Source organism: Podarcis raffonei, chromosome 17 (genome assembly GCF_027172205.1).
Source record: "Podarcis raffonei isolate rPodRaf1 chromosome 17, rPodRaf1.pri, whole genome shotgun sequence".
NCBI classification, from domain to species: Eukaryota; Metazoa; Chordata; class Lepidosauria; order Squamata; family Lacertidae; genus Podarcis; species Podarcis raffonei.
In genome coordinates, this window is record NC_070618.1 from 12,354,586 (window position 1) to 12,380,535 (window position 25,950).

Sequence of the window (25,950 nt, forward strand, 5' to 3'; positions counted from 1 at the left end):
GCAGGAGGCCCCATTAGCAAAAGTGGTGCTTCAGGTTAAGAACAGTTTCAGGTTAAGTACGGACCTCCGGAACGAATTAAGTACTTAACCCGAGGTACCACTGTACTGTATGCACATCCCCCTCCTCAATTTGAGCCTCATGTACTGAGAAGGCTCATCTCTAGGGCATTTTGTGTTATGCCTTCATTTTGTGTCTATCACTGTTTGAGTCATACAGCCTTGCTACTGTTATCTAATCTCCTACCTGAGATTTTTTGCATTTTTGCACTTTAGCTCCGGTGTTGGGTTACTAAAAGGCAGTCTGAGTCCAGCTTTCTGGTCTAGTTGATAAAACTGTTGTGCTTTTGTATTATACATTCTGAAGCATCGGCTTTTTTTTTTTTACTGGAACATGTTTCTTCAGATTGCTTGGGACCGTGAGGAAAGGTTCAGTGTATAAAGTGTCTGTCTTTTCTAGTAACGTTTCCCACGGGACAGCAGAACTTTGGGAGCCCTGGGTGTAAAAATCTTAGTTTGCCTTGTCAGTCTTCTTTCCAGTGCGTTTGGTTTTGCTCCAATCCATTCTGTGTTACTGAAAAGGCTAATTCTTTGGGGAATTATTGCAGTCAGTTGCATAGTAATTGGTGGATTCTTGAACAGCTGGAGAGTACTCTTAGAATATAAGGAAAATTTTCACTCTTTCAAAGGAAGGGGAGGTTGGTCTACAAAAGTATTAATAGAAAAGGCATTTTATACACACATATTGTTATCTTCTTTCTCAGTTATGCTCGCTATTTGAAGAATCCAAGGCTAATTCTTGAAGAAAATGACTTTCCCCCCCAGAAACTACCCTACCCCAAAACATGCTTGTATTATATTTAAACTTTGACAGCCCTCCTTATTTATCATCTAAATGTTACTTGGTGCTACAAGTTGTTTATATTCTGTTCCACCCTATGGTTTTTTCCCTTCTTCCTATGTGTGTCCCACTAATTCTTCTGATTTCCACACTGACTTCTGTCCTTCATGCATATTTGGAACACAATTCTTTAGTCTTTGCAGGGAGGGGGAAAAACATTAGCAGCACTTTGGCTACAGTAATGGTTATCCAAAATCCTATCTCCGTTCTTTACGGTCACCTCACCTTGTCTCATGAGTGGGCCGGCATATCTACATTTTGGGGCCAATAAGTCCTTTGCTTTCGCTGATGATGAGAATGATTCTTACCTTGTATAACTTGAGAACAAGCAACTTTCAATGTGATGTTTTAAGAACTTTGCCCTGTATGCTCTCCTTCTGACTTGCCCCAGGTGTTTATCAGAGGAAAACAAATAAAAGGAAAACTAAAAATATATTGGCACGCTTTGTGCTATATATTCCAGTGTGCAGAATAACTGTGAGAGCCAGCATCTGTGCTGAGAACCATGTTGCTATTTTCCTTTTCCTTTCCTTTTGCATAAGAACCATTCCTATTTCGGATACATTTGCTGAGAACAAAGACAAGTAATCCTACTGTAAATCCAGTGGCTAAAATGCAGTTCACACTGCTCTTAAGACTCTGGAGAATGGGGAATACATCAGTCACAAGAGTGTGTCTGGAATAAAGAAATGTGTCTTCATGTGCGGCTGGTGTATGATCTTGGCATTCAGCAGAGAAAGGTAGAGAGGCATTAAGATTAAGAACCCACTAGACAGAGTTTCAGTTTCGCACTTCATTCATATTTTATTTTAAATACTTATATCTCGTATAATTACGGAAGTTCTCAAAGTGGCTTACAACATTTAGCAATGATGAAAATAGAAATTCGTGTCTCTCACGGGGCAGGGATTCCTCACCTGGGCTGCCGGTTATGACGTTTACAGCTGTTGGCAGCAGATGCAAGAATCACAGGAGAAAAGGTGTTTTCAAGTCTCCCCTGGCCCAATTTACAGATGTTTCACACGCTGCTCTGCTTCTGAACCTCTGGGCCATATCAAGCAGCAGACAGAAGAGTCATCATAATAGGATGGCACTTCCACACCTGGACTGCTGCTGATGTCTCTTGTGGCTCCCCCAGCATGTTTTTGCCACCGTGATAGCAATGTTCAGTGTATCAAATGGGTTATTGCAGTCACCTGTCTTTCCTCCAGACACCACAGGTGCTCACAAGCAATTTCAGTGACCACCTGTATTTCTTTGCTCCTGCATGGCTGTATTAAAAAAAAGTATCAGTGGGAATGAGATGAATGATTCTGCAGCAACTTTCTCCAGCTTGGTGCCCTTCAGAAATTTTGGGCTACAAATCTTACCATCCTTGAACCGTTGGCCATGCTGACTGGGACACACACAAAGGGTTTTAAAGCTTTATTTTTCTAGACCTTTTCATTGTAAAATCATAAATTAACGTTGCTTATGGTGCTAATACCTATTTAAAAATGTGTGTGTGTGTGTGTGTGTGTGTATTATACTCTCTCTCTCTACACACACACACACACACACATATATATATATATATATATATATATATATATATATATATATGGCATTTTATCTGGCAACTTTGCTTCCTCATCAGTTGCCATAGAGACGGTCTCTACATTGGAATTGTTTACATACTGTTTTCGTTCATCTACTTCCCTAGTTACTGTATTGCCTGAGCCAGTCTACAGAAAGCTTTGTCTGTTTTGAAAAACTAGAGGATCGATTGGCGGTGTTTAGCTACATTTTGTTTCCTTTGTTTAGCCCACTTAAGCCACTTCCGGCCTGCCCAGGAGGTGGGGTTGCGGGCTTCATGCCCACCCCCACATGAGCGGAGGCTGGCTTCAGCTGGCTTCAGCCCCCGCGAGAGCAGGGGAATCCCGGCCGCATCTCCCCCCCCCCCAGCCAGCCAATCGGCTGGCTGGGGGTCGTGGCCTGCCCTATTTAGGGCCGGTGCAGAGGGGGCTCACCCTCTTTTCGCCGGCTAGCCCCCACATTTTCCCACCCTCCCTCCCTTTGGGTAAGCTTTAGGTAGGTCTCTGACTTTGCTATGGACTTCGGTCTGTCGCCGCAAGGGGCATGGTAGGAATTTTTCCCAATTGGCAATTTACAGCCATTTGGTTTTTCGCCTACCTCGTAGCAACTCGTCACAACTCCTCGGCATTGGCAGTTAGGCATTGGTAAGAAGGGATTAAGAGGATGTGGGGGGGGAGGAACGCCATCACCTCCCCCCAGTGAACGAGCGAAAGGACTCCGGGGGGCGTGGCCCTGTCCGAAGCCTATGGAGGTGTGGGCCAAAGGCACGCCCCCGAGCGGTGACCCGGGGGAGCTCCTAGTTGACGTGCCTCAGCAGGAGACTCCCCCTCTATGGTGTTAACCCTTCCCGTGTCTCCAGCAAATGGGCTGGAGCTGGATAGTCGATAGGACCAATGCCTAAGCCAATGCCTCTCATTCCTGAATTCAATAAAGTTGTGGCCTAATTCGCCCATTTAACCTTAAATTATGGTGTCTTGTGTCTTTATTTATCCTGGTGGGGGGCGGGAACTCGCCACGCAATGTTTCTGACTGCCTTAGTTGTGTTTATAGTTAGATATGGCAGCCAAAAGACAGGCCTAATAAGGGAAACTGATAGAATCCAACTGAATTATAACCTATATTTACCATATATTGCACCTACGCCTTTGGCCTTCCCCCATTTTGCTGCTGCTGCTCCTTTGTTCTTTTCATTTTTGGTGATTTTTGGCCAGATAACAGTGGCAAGCAGTTATAGGACTAAACAGGAAGGTACCATAGCATGGTTCTCTTTGACTGCAATTAGTGCTGTCTCAATGTGTCCAACAGTTACTTTACAACAATGTATCCTTGTTACTTTACAGCATATCCAGGGCTACTAAAGTCCTGTATATGCACATACTCTCAGTTCTATTGTCCGGGCCAACAAGGGTCTGTTTAGAATGCTGCTTGCTATGGTCTAATGTTGCTTCCGATTGGGTCGAGCAAATCTCATGAGATTTCGCCAGGAAGTACATATATACAGGGGGAAAGTTTCCATCATCATCATCATCATCATCATCAAGCATATTATATAATATAACCTCAGTTTCCCCCCTCATGGTAATGCACACCCTCCAACATTTCTCCAATGAAAATAGAGATGTCCTATTTAACAACAACGGGACACGGGTGGCGCTGTGGGTAAAAGCCTCAGCGCCTAGGGCTTGCCGATTGAAAGGTAGGCGGTTCGAATCCCCGCGGCGGGGTGCGCTCCCGCTGCTCGGTCCCAGCGCCTGCCAACCTAGCAGTTCGAAAGCACATCAAAGTGCAAGTAGATAAATAGGGACCGCTTACCAGCGGGAAGGTAAACGGCGTTCCGTGTGCTGCGCTGGCTCGCCAGATGCAGCTTCGTCACGCTGGCCACGTGACCCGGAAGTGTCTGCGGACAGCGCTGGCCCCCGGCCTCTGAGTGAGATGGGCGCACAACCCCAGAGTCTGTCAAGACTGGCCCGTACGGGCAGGGCTACCTTTACCTTTTATTTAACAACAACAGCACTATTTTTACTATTTATACCCCACCCATCTGACTGGGCTGCCCCAACCACTCTGGGCAGCTTCCAACATATAAAATAAACCTAAACAATTTTTTAAAAATTCATTTCCTATACAGGGCTGCCTTCAGATAGCTTGGGGTTTCATAACTCCATACCCTCCAACATTTCTCCAATGAAAATGAGAGACCCGGACGGCTTCTGTAAATCTGGGACTGGAAAATAGGGACACTTTGAGGGGTCTGGGTAGTGGCTTTCTTCCCCTGGATCTCCAGGCTATAACGAAATGTTCACCCCACCCCATGCTTGGGTCCTGAATACTTTTGAAGGGAAACCGTTTCACTGTGGCAACTGGCAGGGCAAACTATAGTGCTTATTCTGGTTTGTGCTGAGAGGAGAGGCTGAAATCACTTTGGGCAGCTGGCCAGGCTTGTCAGCTGCGGCTTTATGGTGCTTCAGTAACGAAGGGGCAAAATGAGCTGCTGCAGAGCGTGTAATAATAATACTTGGATTAAAACGATGTGTTGTTCATAAATGAAATATTAAAATTGCTGGAATGAGCATAGTTTTAAGTATTTTTGTGTTTATTGCACACACGATTTCATTTCAGCGCTTCTGATGTCTCGGGGAGTAAAGGGAACAGTGGTTAAATAGCTTGGATTAGCAGGGTTATCTGTAGCTTTAATCATTCAGGTGCAGGGGGGCGTGTAGCAATAAGGCTTAATGTGACGCACGGGTGAAAATCATGGGTGTGGATTTAATTCATCCAGGTGACCTTTCAACCACCTGTTAGAACCACACCTATTTTCCCCCCTTTGAAAGTGAGCTGTTCTCAATGGACCAAGCAATGAAGCGGATTACACAGGGGTAACTGGGAGTGATTGCTTGGACTCCCAAATCCCTTTCCAGCTTTTCCATTCATTGGCTTTAAAAAATCCTATTACATGATTGCATTTGCAGGTGGAATGCACAAGAGAATGGAAAGCCTTATTCTTATTGTTATTGCTTTCTTCCTTTGGAGGAGTTGCCATATGAATTTCCAAACGCTCCTTTTTTTTTTAGTAGGAATGTTGTGAGACTTCGCACATCAGTCAGTTTCCAGGGCGGTAGCTGTGCTCGTTGCAGCTGGCCAGGCTGTGTGCAAAATAATAAATGGACACAAACCTGACATTGGAAATGGCAATAGAAACCAGTAGTAGTAGGACATTTAAGCCTACTGCAATTGTTACTGACGGAACAAAAGGAGCATGAAAGGGAAACCCTATCATGAAACTGCTGAATTGCAACTTGATTTCAATTATCTTTACTGGAATCCCAACAGAGACAATAGTTTCCTGTTGTGAAGGGTCACTGTACTTATTTTGCTTATGTTTAAGCTCAGCTTGAACTGCCACAGTTTTACATTTCATTTCCATTTAACTTCAGCTATCACATTCCACACACCCCTTACACTCATTTGGATATATTCCTGCCAACAAAGCATTACACTTCATGCATATGATAAGTGGATGCTAGCCCATGAAAGCTTACGTCCTGGTAAGGTGTCATAAGGTTCTTTCTTTTCAGAAAACTAAATGGCTTCAGATGCAAAGAATAGCAGTGGATGTACAGTGGCAACACTCAACACAAAGAATAGTGCAGAAGATAGTTTCAAAAATGGCTAAAACCTAAATATTAAGCTTCTATAGTACTCGGGTGGGACGCGGGTGGCGCTGTGGGTTAAACCACAGAGCCTAGGACTTGCCGATCAGAAGGTTGGCGGTTCAAATCCCCGCGACAGGGTGAGCTCCCGTTGCTCGGTCCCTGCCCCTGCCAACCTAGCAGTTCGAAAGCACTTCAAAGTGCAAGTAGATAAATAGGTACTGCTCTGGTGGGAAGGTAAATGGCATTTCCGTGCGCTGCTCTGGTTCGCCAGGAGCGGCTTAGTCATGCTGGCCACATGACCCGGAAGCTGTATGCTGGCTCCCTCGACCAATAAAGCGAGATGAGCGCCGCAACCCCAGAGTCGGTCACGACTGGACCTAATGGTCAGGGGTCCCTTTACCCCAAGTTGATGGGCATTGCCATTCAAATGGTGTGCATGCATTGAATATTATATTCAAGTTGGCACCCCTGGCTACACCCTTCTCCATGATACACTATTCCATCCCTTCTCCTGACTGGCTTTCCACCTCACCCGCACCCAATAGTTAGTTTGCCATCCCCACTGAGTACACTCTGTCCTTGTTAGGCTGTTTTGGGTTCCCCCATTTCCCTAGGGTTAGTTCCCCTAAATATTTTTTGGTACTTCCTGCAAACATGGGTGTTGTCTTCCCCCCTGTCCCCATCCCCCCACAAGTCTGATGATACCTCCCCTCTGTGGCTGAGTAGTGCTGTTTAGACTGCATAAGCAATGATACTCACTTCTAAACCAAGGAAATATCGTATTTTTCACTCTATAGGACGCACCTTGTTTTAGAGGGGGAGAACAAGAAAAAACATTTCTCCCCCTCTCTGCTCAGCGCCCCTTCAGCGAAGCGGCAGGAGAAACGGAGCCCCTTCCATTTCTCCTCCCGCTTCGCTGAAGGGGCGCTGCGCAGCTCTCCCTCTCTGCTGAAGCCAGGAGAGTCTTGCTCTCCTGGCTTCAGCAAAAGGAGCCTGAAGCCTCCGGAGCGCAGCGCGAGTTCCTGCTGCGCTCCGGAGGCTTCAGGTTCCTTTCACTGAAGCCAGGAGAGTCTTGCTCTCCCAGCTTCAGCGAAAGCAACGCGAAGCCTCCGGAGCGCGGAGGGAGCGCTCCCTCTGCGCTTCGGAGGCTTCGCTTTGCTATCGCTGAAGCCAAAGAGCCTGCATTCGCTCCATAGGACGCACACACATTTCTCCTTAATTTTTGGAGGGGAAAATGGCGTCCTATAGAGCAAAAAATACGGTAGATGGAAGATGTGGGCTGAGACAGTTGCCCAGTCTTAAATGCAATGGTGTTCCAAGAAGCCAGGAGCCCTGTGGACCATATTCTTGTTCCCTATTGCCCGTGCCATTGTGCCATAGTATGTGAAGAGAACTTCAGCATTTTAAGCTGGGCAGCAGACATTACTAGCCAGAATCCTCCTGAATGTTTAAGGCCGGTGATGAAGAGCCAACCCTGCTCCACTTCTGCTAGTTTTAGATCTCCTTGTGCTCCTTCGGTTTTGCCTGTTTGTTGCTTCCCTGTCTTACTACCTTGACCTGCTCTTTCCCTCTTGGTCTGCCCATGTATTACAAATTCTACACCTGCCTGTCTCCTCTGCTCAGGCCACCTGAAGCCTTTCTGATTGCAGCACCGCATCTTGTAACACACAGAAAAATGTGGAGTGGATCTGATCCCAAAGGCTGCACTTTACAAAGAACAGGTTTGACAAGTCCCTTCCTCTGGGGGGCTTACAATCTAAATATAGGCGCAAGGGAAACAATAGAGGGCAGAATGGAGATAGGGGTAAACTGGAAAAAACCTACGATTATTTTGTTTAAGCAGTTACAGAAGAAAACTGGGGCTAGGGGATCACCTTGCAGAAAACAATGATGGAGTCAGGGCTTCTTTTCAGCCAGAACTCACTGGAACTCAGTTCTGGCACCTCTCAGGTGTGCACCATTGACATTATAAGAGAACAGGGGCAGAGTTCATGGTGAGTTCCAGCATCTCTTTTTCTAGAAAAAGATAAGTGGCAGAGCTGGTAATTGGACAGGAGGAATCATGGGCAACATAAAACGGCTGTGTACAGAATAAGGAGGAAAAAATGAATCAAATAGCATTTGCTTTTTCAGAGTCATGCTTTTGAAACTGCTTTGCAAAATGCCGTGGCTTATTGCCCGGGGTACAGTCAGCAGAGCAGAGCAAGCTGAAGTTCACGCGGCATAAATCTAGTGTAATAGGCTATTGCTGGAGTTCACATTGAGGCCAGTTTTGTCAGGTGCATTGTATGATGAGTATATATTAAGAATTAGCATGCACTGGCTGGAGTAGGATTTGCATGTTTACCGGTTCTCACAGACCTGGAGCTAGCTGGACTACCTCTTTCCTTAACTGAGAGAGAAATTAGTCCTTCTACTGCACATCCCCTGGCGCTGTCAGCTACCACCATGACTGGAGAAGGAACTTGCCTTCTCCCTTCCTCGCCCCCATTCTGTCAGCACCTGCTGATCAGAGGATCTTGCACAAGCAGCGTCTGCTGATAAAGAAAAAGCGTCAGGAAAATATGTGGGGTAAGAAATGTCAGTTTTTAATAAAACCTCTTGACGACTTAGCTATAATCTGCATGCACACTTTTCATTTGGCTTACAACTAGCATGTGGTTCTCCAATTAGTAAAGGATTTTAGTGTGTGTGTGGATGTATGTGCATACGGCATGCCTGGATAAACAGAAGACAGGTGGTCATGAAAATGAAAGCCTCTTAAGGAGCTTGTTATCCCGCAGGTCTCTGGGCAGGAGAATAAAGTGCTTGTGATTAATTGAAACGGGTCTGGAGTTCGAATTCCAGCTCACCTATTGACTCTTTGCTAGTTGATCTGGATGTGCAAATTTTGAACATGCTTATCATTTGGGGTTCCTTTGAAGTGCTCCCCTTACTTATGTCCCCGAAGTATGTTTTAAGAAACAGTTTAGAACTTTGGTGTGAGTGTTGCCTAGGAGGAAGCAAAGAGGAAACATTTGAGTTGTCAGAAGAATTTAAAATGCAATTCAAACAAGATGGCTGGTTGGCGCGACCTTTGTGTCTGGAGTGTGGTCACTAAAAACTCAGTTTCTCCATTTGTAGCACAATAATAATGATCCCTTGCTTTGTGATGGTGGCTGAAGTATTGCTACTTGTCTAGAGCCTGATACAGTTGACTATAAATCTAAATGAGCCTTAATGGAGAATTTCTAGCTACCAGAAACAGTAGCTTTGCACTCATTGAGCACCTGCCACAGATTCAGACAAAGTTTGAGTATTATCTTTTCTTATTATACCTTCCCAATTTCATTTTGCTGTTAAAGATAGGTACCTTAAAATCATCAAGTGGCCCAATCTAAATAGTGTGGATTGTTTTCAATCTCACCCCTTTAAGCTTTGGCCTCCTTTGTTCCTGCTCACCAAAATTGCAAAGCCACCCCTGTCCTCATCTTCAGTAATGAAAAATGATTCCTTTTATTAGTTGTATGTCTCTTTTTGTCTCTATTGCAGCTAATCCTGCCTGTAGTGTTCAGACTGAGGAGTTTGTGAATAGCTTATTTGTTTATCCCTCTTGTAAAGAAGATTACTGTATGTACAGAGGCTGTGGAGGGATGCTGAAATTACTAATGTCTTGATTGACCAGGCTGGTTTCCCATTTTCTGCTCCAGCCAGGGATACAGAAACGATGTCTTTCATCCCTGCCTCCTTTCCCCTTGGTCTTTTGGTAGGTTCTTGCTGGAGTGCATTGACTAGATAACTTCCCACCAAATTCAATTCTGCTCTTTTAAAAAGCACAATGATGAAATATTGGAAGTTCCACCTAAGGGTGTATGAGATGGTAGGATATTTACCTTGCACAAAAATCTTGCCCAGGTCACATGTTTCAGGATGTGAGTTTGATGATGGTATAGCCTTGACCTTAGTTTTCATGCATCTTCAGGTAAGGATGTGATGCCAAAGAATTGATGTATATGTGTTTGAAAATTAATGTATGTCCATGGCTGTGTTCACATTGAATATTTCTACAAGAATAAATACATTAGGGTTTCACTACTAATGCAGTGCTGATTGATCACTGACATGCTTATTGTACCATGTGTAAAAAGAATATTTGCAGATCAGACAGACAGTTACATTTTGTTGATGATCAGATGTTGTGTGATCAAATGATTCACAAAAGGGATCAAAAACAGATGTAAAAAATAATAATTTCTAGCACAGCTTCACAATCTGTTTTTTATTCCCATCAGGTGGTACACACGCATGTCTGAATTAGTGTCCGGCTGTTGAACTATTTGCACTGGTGGTTTTATTGCTGCTCCTGACAGTGATAAAAAGCATAGGAATTAATTTCCAGCTGTTCTGGGACGTTGAAGCCTAGAAGTGTTGGAGCCCACCCAACAGGAGGTCTGCAGTAGAATAACCAGGGATAGACTCAGTGTCTGAGAATATTATTTAAGTTGCATTTTTTATTTCGCACAGAACAGTCTGACTCTGACTAGTCTTGCATAACCTTTCTCTTTTCTCCATCCTCTTTTTCTCCTTGTCCCATCCAAAAATACTAGAGCTCCAAGCGAGAGTGGAAGCCCCTGGAGGATCGCAGCTGCACAGATATCCCATGGCTGTTGCTGTTCATTCTCTTTTGCGTCGGCATGGTAAGTAACACAGCTCTAAAGGGGAATCAGGACTTTTCTTAAGGGACTCCTTGTTAAAACCTTTATTTAGGGTGCAAGGTTGTGTGTGTGTGTGTGTGATGTTAAATGGCTGTGATAAAATACTAATGTGACTGGCTTCAGTGCAACTCTGAGATCAGTGTATTTTGTGCATTAGAAATTACACAACAGTTCCCTTTCTGCCAACACACCTCTTATTGTAGAATGCTGACCTACTTATCTGAACACTGCTTTAAAACATGCTGGCACCAACAATTACTTTTTTAAAAAAATTCTCAACCTTTCATTGAACTACAATTTGCTTTTGTTTTTCAGAACTTTTTGACTGCCTTTCTTTAAGACCTTAAGGCAGTTGCATACATTAAGATACAACATTAAAACCACACACTGAAAATAAGTACCGTATTTTTCTCTCTATAAGACGCACCAGACGACAAGACGCACCTAGTTTTTGGAGGAGGAAAACAAGAAAAAAAATATTCTGAATCTCAGAAGCCAGAACAGCAAGAGGGATTGCTGCGCAGTGAAAGCAGCAATCCCTCTTGCTGTTCTGGCTTCTGGGATAGCTGCGCAGCCTGCATTCGCTCCATAAGACACACACACATTTCCCCTTACTTTTTAGGAGGGAAAAAGTGAGTCTTATAGAGCAAAAAATACGGTACTACATCCAGCACCATTGCAATACAATTGCCCTCTCCTTACCATCATGCCAAAGTTAACACTTGAATACTAAAAGCCTGGGGGAATACACTGTGGTATTCACTTGTCAGTGCAAGAATTTCTTCCTCTCCCCATTTGTGCCCTGCAGGCTTCCCAAATCTGCTCCAGAGAATTGAGGGAACTCCAAGAGCAGAATTTTGGGGTGTGCAGGGACAGTAGTTGGGGGACAATGTTCCATTGTGCAAGTGGAAATCCTTGTGCCTTAGCATTCTGCTGGATTCCACCCAAAAGCAGTGCAAGAATATTGCCAGATGAGTCCTAGAGACTTTTCAGTTGTTCTCGTGTGATCACATAGAGCAGTGTTTCCCAAACCTAGGTCTCCAGCTGATTTTTTTTTTACTACATTTCCCATCATTCTTGACCATTGGTCCTGCTAGCTAGGGACATAGCTGTCAACGTTTCCCTTTTTTTAAGGGAAATTCCCTTATTCCGAATAGGATTCCTCGCAAGAAAAGGGAAAATTTGACAGCTATTGCTAGGGATGATGGGAGTTGTAGTCCAAAAACATCTGGAGACCCAAGTTTGGGGAAACACTGGCACAGAGGAAACTCCTTTTCAGCACTCTTAATTTTTCCCTTCCTAATAGAAGGCTGGGACTCGGGTGGCGCTGTGGGTTAAAACACAGAGCCTAGGTCTTGCCGATCAGAAGGTTGATGGTTCGAATCCCCGCGACGGAGTGAGCTCCCGTTTCTTGGTCCCTGCTCCTGCCAACCTAGCAGTTCGAAAGCACGTCAAGTGCAAGTAGATAAATAGGTACCGCTCCGGCGGGAAGGTAAACGGCGTTTCTGTGCGCTGCTCTGGTTCGCCAGAAGTGGCTTAGTCATGCTGGCCACATGACCCGGAAGCTGTAAGCCAGCTCCCTCGGCCAATAAAGCGAGATGAGCGCCGCAACCCCAGAGTCGGTCACAACTGGACCTAATGGTCAGGGGTCCCTTTACCTTTACCTTTAATAGAAGACACATGGAGCAGAGTCTTTCCAGTTGTGAGGTGGTCCCCCTCAAGGGATGTAAAATGTTAAGAGGTTTAAGTACGATCCCCAGCACTTTGAATTGGACCAAGAAGCTAAATGGCAGCAAGTGCTGAGAATCGGCATAACACGATTTCTCTGCCTGTTGTACCTGTCAGTAGGCCAGCAGCTGCATTCTGCACTAGCTGCTGCTGCTGTAGTACCTTCAGGGGCTTAGCCTCATACAGAGTGCAATGGGTCAGCCCCATATCATGTGCCAGTATCCCAGCCTGAAAATCCCTAGGGCATGGGCACCACTAGTGCAAGATGTTTATCCGAAAGGAAGGGTCACAGCCAGCCATATTATATATGACTTATAATATGTACTGCTGGTCTCCACCATTACCTGAACTTCTGAGAGCAGCCCTGTTTTTAAAACTCATGCAGTTCACAAACCTATTTTAGGAAGTTTGTGACAACTCAGAGCAAGATGCATCTAGATTTCATACGCATCAGATTTCCCCCCCCCCTCAACACGGAGTTTTAATTTCACCGCCTTTATGTAACTGGTATATATTCATACTTCACATGATGCTACAAAGGTTTTTTTCGGGGGGGGGGGCACATTTCCTTTTTAAAAGATCCTGAAACAAGGATGAAAGCAAGATAGGAGTAATTTTTGTTTTATATATCTCTCTGGGGAACATATCAGAAAGCTGCTGTTAAAAAGAATGGTCTTTTTTAATACAGTTTGCCATGGAAAGCTTTCGTTCTCATCTCATTTCTTCCCAGGGTCTTATTTGTGGCTTTTCAATAGCTACCGGAGCAGCTGCAAGATTGGTTTCAGGATATGATAGTTACGGAAATATCTGTGGACAGAAGAATATAAAAATAGATGGAATAGACAACAGTGGCTTAGACCTCACAAAAAAGAAGTGAGTAATGGGGTCCAATTACTGCTACAGTTGTTTCATTAATTGATGGAATATAGTTTTCTTTCATTTTGGCTGTGGGTGGCAAGATTAGGGAGAACATTAATGCATTTCTTACTCTAAGTGTGGACACCATAGTTTTATGTCAAGTGATCACTTTCTCATGAAAGTGAACCTTAATGTGTTCCTGGCTTTCATACTTGTGAACCATGTCCTCCGAAATTTCAAGTTAGAATCCCTTTGATGCTTCTGTGTGTTTACATAGTGCTGAGTTCTTAGTACCTTTCCAGGGTTTCCTGAACTACTTACAAAATTATGTTTTTGTAATTCTCTTCTGTTGTGGAGAATTCATATGAATATATACGCTACACACTATTTTAGCACTTATATTAGTGATATACCAGTTTAGTCTTCGCCAAAGGAATTGTTTTCTGTGAAGTAGTGACATGGGGTTGAAATTTTTCTGTGAAGTTCATTAGTTCATTAGTAACAGTGAATGGTGAATGAACAGTGAAGTTCATAAGTTCATTGGTAACAGTGAATGGATACCAGTTGCAAATGTGATGTTAAGTAAGGCAGTTTCAAAGGTGTTGGTTTTACTAAATATATGTAAAATAAACATGCTAAATCAGATTACTGTCTTGGACATCACAAAAAAATTCTGATGAAAACTAAACATATCCCCATTTAAAAATAATTTAGCAATGTGAACAACAAACAACACTTTTCTAAAATAAGAGCTGTAAAACAAAAAATTGACTTTTCATAATAATAACATATGCAATAACTGATTTGGTGTTTAGACAATATAACCAAATTGAACATTTTCTGATGTACCTAAAGGCAACTTTTCTAATTCAAGCTTTTCTAGAAGACCCATATCACTGCTGAAAGTGCAGTGAATTCTCTGTTTCTTACCTGACTACAGTTCAGTGAGGATAGATAATGACCATTAATCAGCTTGTTCTCAAAGCTACCAGCATGAGTTTGACCAAACTGCGGGAGGCAGTGGAAGACAGGAGTGCCTGGCGTGCTCTGGTCCATGGGGTCACGAAGAGTCGGACATGACTAACCAACAACAAATCAGCTTGAGCTTGTGCTGTAGAAAAGCCCTTAGATGTTTTAGTATTATGGGAGCTTTGGAATATATTTTCAGGGTCATGTGATGCAAGGCAGAGTTTATGTAGCTCAGAAACATTTAAAGGGCTCTGGGATAGCTGAAGTGTATGTATGTGGACCTTTGAGGAACAATACTTAAGAATGACCTAAGGCCTTTCCATTGCAAATGTGAAGGACATCCTATTGAAAATCAAACAATAGAGATGATGCAAAGGAACAGGGATAGGTATTGGACCTAGGCCGGTCGCTAGAACTGAGAGTGTGTGCATATCCAGGGCTTTAGCCCTGGATATGCTGTAAAGTAACAAGGATATATACTGTTGCACACATGGGAGACAGCGTTAATTGCAGTCAAAGAGAACCATACTATGGTACCTTCCTGTTTAGTCCTGTAACTGCTTGCCATTGTTAGCTGGCCAAAAGTCACCCAAAATGAAAAGAATAAGGGAGCAACAGCAGCAAAATGGGGAAGGCCAAAGGTGTGGATGCAATATACGGTAAAGATAGGTTATAATTCAGTTGGATTCTATCAGTTTCCATTATTAGGCATGTCTTTTGGCTTTCCTCCTTTCTCTAAAATTCAGAGTCCTTTGAAAAGCAAAATATATATTCAGTGAACGAGAAAATGAAATTTGATAGAAGCCATGCAGGCATTGACGCAGAAAGCAATGACGCTTGGAAGAAACAAGATTTGTCTTGAAATTTCTTCTTGCGCTACCTTTCGTTGTGGCATAATGTGTGGTAACAGAATTCAACCCCTTTTCGACTTCAGTCACGTTTTAGTGCAGTGACAATATGGCTACGCTGCCTTTTCCCCTGTGTGCAGTTCAGATGTTGAAAGCGAGACACAGGGAGCAAACGGTGCAGAAGTAATAAAAACTACCACTTTTTGAAAAGCTACAAAGAACCTGATTCTTGACTCTGTCTTCAGGCTAACAAAATGGGGTTTTCATGGTCTGAGGCGTTTGAGCCTTCAGACCAGGTCGCGCTGCGCCTCCCCGCTGTCCCCTGAGCTTGTGGGGTTTCTCCCCACAAGCTTCTCCCCGCCGCCAGCCTCCAAACCAGGTCGGGGAACCGAAGCCCGGGGCGCGCTGTGCAGAGCGCCCCGTGCTTCGGGCTGCAGGCTGCTGCCCGCAAGCCTTGCGAGCCCGCAGAGAGCTTCCTGAAGCCCGGAGAGCGAGAGGGGTGGGTGCGCACCGACCCCTCTCGCTCTCCAGGCTTCAGCGAAAGCCTGCATTCGCCCCATAGGACGCACACACATTTCCCCTTCATTTTTGGAGGGGGAAAAGTGCGTCCTATAGGGCGAAAAATACGGTATTTGTTAATGTTAACAACTGACTGGACTCCGTGTGTACCCGTGAGAAACGGGTTGGTGGCAGCGAAGAAAGCAATGACAGTGGTGGCACAGGGTCAATAGACCGTCAAACGTCCGGGGGCCCTGTGTGATCGCCAGAGCTACCTTCCAACCATGCAAAAGCCATGCAAACCCACCCAGCAGCTGCAGGTAAGCAGGAGACATTATCCCAGCTCATTGACACAAAAGCCCCCGAGGGGGACACAGATCAGGGCTTTTTAGGGGGCGTGGCCTGAGAATGGGGTGTGACCTGGGGGTGTGACCTGGGGAGAGGGGTGTGGCCTAGGGTGAGTACCATGAGAAATCTGGAGGGTCACTTTCTGCTTGTGGACTAGAGGCTCCCTTCTTTGAGCTTGTTTAATTTATATTCGGGGACCCATCTCGAAAGACAAGTACTAGTCACTTCTTACCAAATTATTTATGCTTTATATCAGTCATCACCTTTCCATGGAACACACAACCTTTTGGCCTACAGGAAATAAAATGTGCTCCATAAAACAGTACTAGCAATTAATACACTATATATTTCCTTGAGATTGCCACAAAAAGTTCTCCATCTGCTCAGCAGCTGACGTAGCAGATGGTTTTATTGCAAGATTTTTATCGTACAGATTTTTTTTCATATTCTTCCTTTTTTGGTCCAAATGTTTATTAAAAATCTGTTTTTTTTAAATGTCATCTTCTCCATCCATAAAAAATGCTTATTTCTTAAAGAGATGGAAACATTACGTGTAACCGAAGACGGGCAGCAAAAAGGCCACAACTTTTTTTTTGCGAGTTTCTTGACTTGCTTCCCACTATCCCCGGATGTAAAATAGTTTGATGGGTAGAATTTTTCCATTTCAGAAAATGTAATGATTCAGAACATCTAGTGAATTTGAAACACAGGAAGCTTATTTTCCTTCTCAAAAATAAACGAAAAAGGTTTCTGCCTGAGAACCCTTCTAATTCCATTTTAAACTTAAGTATAGCCCACCCACCCCCTTGGACCAACTTGGTGCCTTCCAGATGTTTTTGAACTACAGCTCCCATCATTCCAGGCTGGTTGGGGTTGATAGGGATTGGACTCCAACATCTGAAGAGCATCATTTAAGGCAAGGCTGCTTTGGACAATCTCCTCTTCCAATACCTTGGGAGATCATAATGACTGTTCCCTATTGCCTTCCTCGTCCCTTCAGATACCCTAGAATATGTGAAACTGATATGCAATTTGTTTCCAAGAGAGCTGGTGTAACACAGAGGCAACGAGTGTCATGGATGGCTTGTGAGCTAGGAAAATCCCTAGCGGCTTTAGTGGCTTTAGGCAACAGTCCTGATTTTTCAGCTTCACCCCCCTCTTATCTAAAAATATGGTCCCATATGAGCAATTTTTAAAATCTGGTGATGTAAAAACTTGGTTTTGCCAAGTTTACCATATTTTTTGCTCTATAAGACTCACTTTTTCCCTCCTAAAAAGTAAGGGGAAATGTGTATGCGTCTTATGCAGGCTGCGCAGCTATACCAGAAGCCAGAACAGCAAGAGGGATTGCTGCTTTCACTGCGCAGCGATGCCTCTTGCTGTTCTGGCTTCTGAGATTCAGAATATTTTTTTTCTTGTTTTCCTTCTCCAAAAACTAGGTGCATCTTGTGGTCTGGTGCGTCTTATGGAGCGAAAAATACGGCACTTTCAGTTTCAAAGACTTTTGGCTTAGTTTTACATGCAAACCAAGAATCCCAATTTAAAAGGAACTATTCTTAACTGCTAAAGAAGCAAGCTTTTAAACCTGTGGTTTAAAATTGGCTTGTTTAGCAGCTGACTAGTGTTTGTTTTGAACCAGGATTCCTGGTTTGCAGATAACACTAAGCCAAGATTCTGCGAAAGTAACTCCCCAGAAGACCTTTTCCTGTCCATGCAGAAGGATAGAAGAGGAGATGCATGCAAGCCCCACACTTCACTCTTGCTGACTGAGACTTGTCTGCGTAATGCTAAATCAAGGCTTAGCGATGCGTGCAAAGCAGCCGTTATATGACCACGCTTGCCTCTGGAATTGTCCTGAGACTCTAATCGAGCATACTGTTTGGTGTTTCTCCACCATGCTCGTTTGACAGTATAGAGCTGTCTTGAGGAATTGCAGAAAATCAATGAAATCGGAAAACCTAGGGAGCATGTACCTTAAAGTTCAGATTCAAGACGGACTTGGTCACTGCAGTCGTGCTCCCGACTTAAAATAGGCAAGCTCTTAAATTGTTAATGTGGAAAAGTTTTTGATTCCTGATTTGTATGAGCATAAGGCATCCTTTCCCAGTAGCATGACCATAATACTAGTGAAGGAGCTAAAGAACTCTTTCCCCAAATCTTGGTTAGCCTTGTCCATATTTAACGAAATGCTGCACAGTAAATTTGTGCTTTAAAAGGAAACCTCTGCAATCAAATTGTGCCATGTCTGCAGGTGACAGATATCTGTGGGACAGATACTACAATTGCAAGGGAAATAAATGATCAGGTGCAGTGATATAGGACTGGGGGTTGGTTTAACAAGGCGGTCCAACTTTTCATACCAAGTGGGCCACTTTGACACGGAACCCATGAGCTACACATTGCAGCAGTGCAGGTAACGAGGCCTGAAATTGACATCCCCTCCCCAGCCTTCATGCTACCTTCCCAAAGCTGTCTTAAGCAAGGCTCTGGGGCAGGCATCCCCAAACTCGGCCCTCCAGCTGTTTTGGGACTACAATTCCCATCATCCCTGACCACTGGTCCTGTTAGCTAGGGATGATGGGAGTTGTAGTCCCAAAAAAGCTGGAGGGTCGAGTTTGGGGATGCCTGTTCTGGGGCTTTCGAAAGGAGGTGTGAGGCTGTGAGGAGGTCCGAGAGCCCTCCCATATCCTTCCCAATGCTGCGAAAGTGCTAACTAGACTTTGGGAAGAAGCTGGGAGGACTCTAGGGCCCTCTTGGAGCCTTCACGCCTCCTTCCCAAAGCCCAGCGCCTCGCTTACCTGGCTTTGGGAAATCAGCATGAGGGCTACAAGGTGTGGGTGTGGGTGGGTGTCAAATGCTGCTGAAGGCCACCAAAGAAGTCCTCAAGGGCTGCACATTGGCCCCCTCTGGTTTAGATAATGCCCCTGGATCCCAACCGAGCCTGTGGTAGTAGCAGAGGGAATTCAAGATCATTTGGCTCTGGCCAAATCTGTTAAGCATCTTCTCTGCACGTGTAAAGAAGTTGGTGCAGAACAAATGTGTTTCCATAGAGACAACTGGAGATGCTTCTGGGAGAACGGTATGTGTGCCTTGTCTCACCTCAACTGGCTAGGTGCCACTCATCCTAGGTAGGAGAACAATAGGCCAGGAATGGTTGCAGCTGAACCTGGAAACAAAAAAAAAAGGAGACCTGGAAGCTTGACTTTCTCAGGGTTCAGAGGCCTCCCTGGAAACCAAAGGGAGCCAAGATCTGTTGGAGTGTTGATGCTCTAAGTCCTTCCACCCTATGCCCAGGTCGTATATATGTGTGAATAAAACCATATATTCTAATGATAACACACTTCTGGTGGTTGTTTTTTTTAAAGTGCGCACACAGATTCTGCCTTTGTTTACAAGCTTTTATCAGTGCATATTTATTCTCTGGAGGAAAGTACATGCATTATTTTATAGATCCAAATGAATTCCAATTGACATTGGGTTCTGGCACTTACTGCTGGTTTCACAAAACTTGTTAAACGACAGAAATCACGCAGTTCTCTAAGATAAGTTATTTTAAGCTATTGTCGGGGGTGTGGGGTGTGAATCAGGTACCCGAAGTTATCTTTCCAAAAAATGTGCTGAAGTTGCCCATTGAATTACAAACCAGTCATGTGGAAAATCTATTTAAAATAAGAAGCTGTTTTCCGTAATGCTTATCCATCGGAACACATTGGGATCTCTGTTTTGCTTTCAAGTTACCAATATAATTTTACTAATTGACTTTTGCTTGGTATTTTAACGGGGGGTGGGGGTGGGCAGTGAGGTGGGATGGCCAGGATCATCCTGAAGACATCAGTGTGGAGTAAACACTCAGTGCTTACATTGTGACTTCAATTACAAAGGATAGATGGAGCTGTGTGTGACGGCACCACTTTAATGTGCTAGAGATCAATCTGTAACTGTGAACAATCGATTGCAGCAAGTTGCCACTTTTCTGTATCACATTTCAAGCTTCCCTGCTACAGTATCTGGTGTATCATTCTCTAAACTTGGCACTCGCTGAGTCCATTCTCAGAAAAATGAAAAGCATTTAGGAAATAATTATGGTCAGCTTCAGGTGTTGTGTGGCTCCAGATTTTGTTGCTGACTATCCTAATGGTACGCCCTGAAATAAACTTTTAAAGTATGATGTTCCTTTAAAATGTAACTGGAAATGCCACACACATCTCACTGCCCCCTGAGAGCCCAAGGAGGAATGAGAGATAATGGTGTACTTTAGCAGATGAGATGTAAGTTGCCAACAGTGCCTTATTTCCATATATTATCTCTTTGCCTTTTGGTGATGGTCTATATAGCCAGACATGCATCCATCTTTGTGAAGGGGCTCTACTCCATCTTATGAAAATTTTAGTGCCATTTCAAAAGGAAAAGTGTGGGGGAGCCACTACTAAATTCTGGGTGAACAGTGTACTTCTGAAAGGGAAAGATTGCAAGTTTTAAAATGAAGAAAGTTTGTTTAGCGATTTGGGAGTTTCCTTACTGGTAGGATATCTCTAGACAGAAATCCTTTTTTAGTCTGTTTTTGATCCATTCTGAATGTTTCGGTGTGTGTGTTTTCTTAAAGGTACGTGTTCTTTTTGGAGCCATGCAATGTAGATCTGGTGAAACGGAAGATCAAGTCCATCGCTCTTTGTGTATCAGCATGTCCACGGAAGGAGTTGAAAACCCTGGCTGAGGTTCAGAATTTTGCAGAGACTAATGGTAAGGCAAAACAACAACAACAGTGCTGTTTCTATTTCTGCTCAGTAAAGGTACCCCTGCCCGTACGGGCCAGTCTTGACAGACTCTAGGGTTGTGCGGGCTATAATACTGTCTTAGTACAGTCAAACCTCTACTTACCACTGCCTCTTCTTACAGTCGTTGCAAGTCGCAACCGTGGTAAACCCGGAAGTAACCGGTGGGTTTGCCGCCGTTTGCGCATGCGCAGGAGTGGGCAATCACCACCCGTGCCTGCGCACAATGGCGCCTCTCCCAGCGACCCATTTCAACCTCCAGACAGACCTCCGGAACAGATTACGGTCACAAATAGAGGTTCCACTGTATTTTAACTGTCCTGGTATTTTAACTTTTGTGTGTTTTAAAGTAAAGTTGTGAATTTTTGTCAGTTTTATTGCTTTATCTTTTTGTAAACCACTCTAAAGTTGGTTGTTGTTACAATCAAGCAGTGTAGAAATTTTCGTGGAATAAATAATAAAAAATATTAATCAGAGAGCATATTTTTTTTTAAAAAAGTAAACAGTGTGGTCCACTATCTAAGAAGAGGTTTTTCTGCTTCTCTGAGATTGTTCCTGCTATAATGTGTGTGCATGATTACAGACTACTGTAATGCACTGTATGTGGGGCCACCCTTGAATCTGGCTTGGAAGCTGTAGCTAGTGCAAAATGCAGTTGCTAGGGACTTCCGGGGTGGCGCCATCGGCAATGGCGGACTCCCTCTGAACTGGAGGGACAAGCTCTGCGCGAAACGGGTCCTTTCCGCTATGGCGAAGCGGGGACCCTTTAAAAAATCACAGGCGGATGAAGCCTGTGACCATGGGACTCGGCGGGCACCCTTAGCGCCCCCCCCAACCCGCAGAGGAACCCACTAACGGGCTCCGAAGCGAAGAGGGGGAAGCGGCACGGTGCTGAGAGTCAACTGCTCTTTCCGTGGAGCGAAGCCGCATAGCCGTTGCCGGAGAGCGCTGCCTTCTTTTTGGGACAATTTGGACTTTAAAAATAATCACCGTGAGTACCTAAACTTTGAAAAATTGGACTATAAATTAGGAACTGGGAAAAGAAAGGAATCGGACTTAAAAATTTATTATAATTTGGTACTGAAACGGGAAGGTCTAAACAGGAAGTCAGCCTTCCGTTTCCTTGTAGACTGAACAAAGCAAAGACAAAGTAAACTAAAGCTTTGAAAATTACTATTAAATGAGTGGATTTCATCATTTAAAATAGCTGAACCCCCCCTTCGGCAGCAGGAGGAGAAGGGGGAGCTTTCTTTGGACTGTTTTAACCTGCAGAAGTAAGTTTAAAGCAAAGTAATTTTCCACCATCCTGACCCGGGAGCGGGGTGTCAGGACTGGCGTTTGAAGCTCATTGACCAGAAACAGAAGTCGTTTGACAGATAGTTAAAAGAAGAGAAACATTGTGATTCCACTGTTTTCCTTCACATTTTAAAATAACAACGATTGACAAAGTATCTAAAGAAAAAAGGGGAGAGAGGGGGGAAAAAAGAAACTCTGGGGTTGGATCTGTAACAGAAGTTTTCCCCCTAGAGGGAGACTGTGAAACTGTAACCAATTCTAGGGAATTTCCAGCCGCTACAGTATAACCCATGGGAACTGACTGGTGACCTTGAAGGACAATGCATTCAGAAATGTTGTTGTGCGCTTTTTACAAAACAAATGCTCTATTGGAAGAATTACATGAAGGAATGAATTTGATGACTGACTTGGTTGGAAATCTTAAGCAGATAGCAGGAAATTTTGGACAGGCAGTAGGAAAAGGTATGGAGTCTACCCAGGAACCAAACCAGTAGTGTGCCTTGACAGAACAGATGAAAGAAGAGGATTCTGCTGAACTTGGGGAGTCAGAAATGGAGCCAGAGATGGAGGTTGTGGCCCTGCAGGAACATGAGTCTTTGTATTTGGCAACTGATCTTCGAAAAAATCAGACTCGGAAAGATAAAGTTTGGACTGGACTGGAAATGGGGGGTTGGACTGACCCCCCTGAGTAAGGTTATATCGACTTTCCGAGTCTGGCAATGGGCCGCGAGAGGTTTGGAGATATGGGGGCTCTAAAGTTTGGAGGGATTCTGAAATATGCTTTTAAGTACTACATGGAGCTCAGTCTGGACTGTGGAAAAGGGACTGACTGGTTGAAAAGGGGCAAAAACATCATTAAATTGGAGATAACACGAGTGAAAAGAAAAGATGAAAAAAAATCGTGGAAGGGACATGGAGGAGATTTGAGAGCCTCGGATATAAGATTACCAGGTTAATGTGCTGGTTTGATGGGATAAATGGACTGACAAACCCGGGACCAGGAGGAAGGGACGCTGGATGAAGATTTTTTCTTTTTTCTTTTTGTTACTAGGACTGTTTTACATAACTGATGAATGTTAGAAGGATGTTTGAAATGAAATTGCTTGGCTTTAGTATAAAAGCTTTAAAGGACTAGGAAAGAATATAATGGTTATGAGAAGTTATTAAAAATAAGATTAGGTTTTGAATTAAAAGGCTTTGTATAAGACAATGAGGAAAATAGAGTAAGGTAATGTAATGAAAGATTAGAATAAATAAAGTGGGGAAGGATTTGCTGAATCAACAAATTGAGTTGGAATACAGGAAAGGGAGGGGTGAGGAAGTCCGGGAAATAAGCAAATGAAAGTTAAGTAAAGAAGGATGGAATTGTTTTTAACTATTTTTGATTTGTATTTTTCTTTTTTTCTTTTTGTATTTTGTAATATTCTGAAAATCTTAATAAATATCTATAAAAAAACAAAACAAAATGCAGTTGCTAGGATGCTTTGTGAGACATTTGTGAGAAGTGCACATATTACACTGGTGTTGATAGAACTGCACATTACCTATTACAGGGGTGGCCAGCTACCAAGAGACTACGATTTGCACTACTTACAGAATTAAAAACTAAAAACTGGCAGTGATCTACCCCCATTTTTGGGGGGGTTCAGGTCGAAGTTGTTGACCTTTTTCAGGGAGGAGGAAAGCCCCGTTTTTAAGGCTGGGGTAACAAACAACCTCACTGAACTCCATCTTCCGTTCTGCAGATCATACAACAATGGAGGGTGGGGCAAGATTCGATTTTACCAGTGCTAAGGAAAGGGGCCCAGCAATCGACCGCAATCTCCCAAAACCTCACGGGGATCTACCAGTAGATCGCGATCAACCTGCTGGACATCCCTCGCCTATTAGATCCTCAGGCTACATTCCTGTTCCTGCAGAGGGACACAACCTATCCCAAACAGGCTCTCTCCCTAGTTCCTGCATCTTTTTTATGTTATGAACCATCCTGAGATCTACAGGAATAGGGAGGTGTACAGAGGATGATGATGATGATGATGATGATAGTCTCCCCTGATTCAGGAGATGCCCAGCCTTCTGTGAGAATAAGCATGTTCTGCTAGCCCAAAACCAGTATTTCTGACTCAAATGAACAATATTAATATTTGCTGAAAAATGCTTCTTTAGTAATGTGATATTCCCATTTCTCTTCTTATTTTAAAAAGCTTCCCCTTCCCCCGGAGTTCTGCTCTCCTCTGCCAGCCCTCTCAGGTTTTTAAATTAGCATTAGCACGCTAATCCTAAACCAAGGCATTGGATTTTATCAGAAAAGACACACTAATCTCTCTTCACTTTGTGTGACCTTGCGGGGGCAACTGCTTGTGTTTGAAGTAAGCGTACCAGAAAGTAGATGCAAGCGCTGAGGGTTGGGACAAACCACTGGGTGCATTGAACGTGTTGATAAAGTAATCAAGAAAAAAGGAATTTCACTGAAAGATTTCTTACGGACATTATTGTTAGGGGAGACTTAGTTAAGTTTTCATAATTAAAATACTTTGGAATCTGATTTATTTAACGGGAAACTTTTTGTCTGCCTTGTAGAAATGAGAAAATTTCTAGTTTAAGGTTTGTAATTGAGTTTTTACAGACTTTCTGCTTAATACATAGGTACAATAAATAGTGGTACCTCGGGTTAAGTACTTAATTCATTCCGGAGGTCCGTTCTTAACCTGAAACTGTTTTTAACCTGAAGCACCACTTTAGCTAATGGGGCTTCCCGCTGCCGCCGCGCCACCGGAGCACAATTTCTGTTCTCATCCTGAAGCAAAGTTCTTAACCCGAGGTACTATTTCTGGGTTAGTGGAATCTGTAACCTGAAGCGTATATAACAAACCTAGACAGCATCTTAAAAAGCAGAGACATCACCTTGTCAACAAAGGTCCATATTGTTAAAACCATGGTTTTCCCAGTAGTGATGTATAGAAGTGAGAGCTGGACATAAAGAAAGCTGATCGCCGAAGAATCGAAGCTTTTAAATTATGGTGCTGGAGGAGACTCTTGAGAGTCCCATGGACTGCAAGAAGATCAAACCTATCCATTCTGAAGGAAATCAGCCCTGAGTGCTCACTGGAAGGACAGATCATGAAGCTGAGGCTCCAATATTTTGGCCACCTCATGAGAAGAGAAGACTCCCTGGAAAAGACCCTGATGTTGGGAAAGATGGAGGGCACAAGGAGAAGGGGACGACAGAGGACGAGATGGTTGGACAGTGTTCTCGAAGCTACCAGCATGAGTTTGACCAAACTGCGGGAGGCAGTGGAAGACAGGAGTGTCTGGCATGCTCTGGTCCATGGGGTCATGAAGAGTCGGACACGACTAAACGACAACAACATATAATCACTTTCTTGCTTTGATCCATGTTAAATTGAGCTGTTGTGGCTTCAGCAATTTCCCCACCAATGGAGACTTGAAACGGAATGAATTGCATCTTTGACTCCTGGATTTGGCTGCAGAGCCAAAGGTTTCTCTGTGACCTAAGATAGTTTGAAACTTTCAGTGGGAGTTGTGAGAATCGGTCTTAAGTGACAAGTCTACATATCCCATGCTTCTGGTTTACCGAAAATCCTTTAGAGATGTTAAGATATGCTACCGATGTCTAAGTAACTGAGTTGTATTTGTCTCTAGAGAAAATGATTACAGAGCGTGCTGGTTTAAGAAGAGAGAGGCTTAAATATATGCTAGATTCAGTACGGCATTATCTAGACCTGAGTATCCCAAGGTGAACAACAGTTGCATTTTAATTAAATTTAACTTGTCAAATTTAATCAAAGCCAA

The 25,950-nt window shown here is 43.7% G+C and overlaps 1 protein-coding gene across 2 annotated transcripts in view; it reads left to right on the forward strand.

Annotated features, from left to right (window-relative positions):
- Positions 1-25,950, forward strand: part of SLC44A1 (solute carrier family 44 member 1) — an 81,189-nt gene that overhangs the window by 17,166 nt on the left and 38,073 nt on the right. For both annotated transcript variants that reach the window (XM_053370314.1, XM_053370315.1), the window contains exons 2-4: positions 10,713-10,802; positions 13,279-13,421; positions 20,673-20,809. In XM_053370314.1, coding sequence (XP_053226289.1) covers positions 10,713-10,802; positions 13,279-13,421; positions 20,673-20,809 — 370 coding nt within the window. The remainder of the gene's footprint in view (positions 1-10,712; positions 10,803-13,278; positions 13,422-20,672; positions 20,810-25,950) is intronic.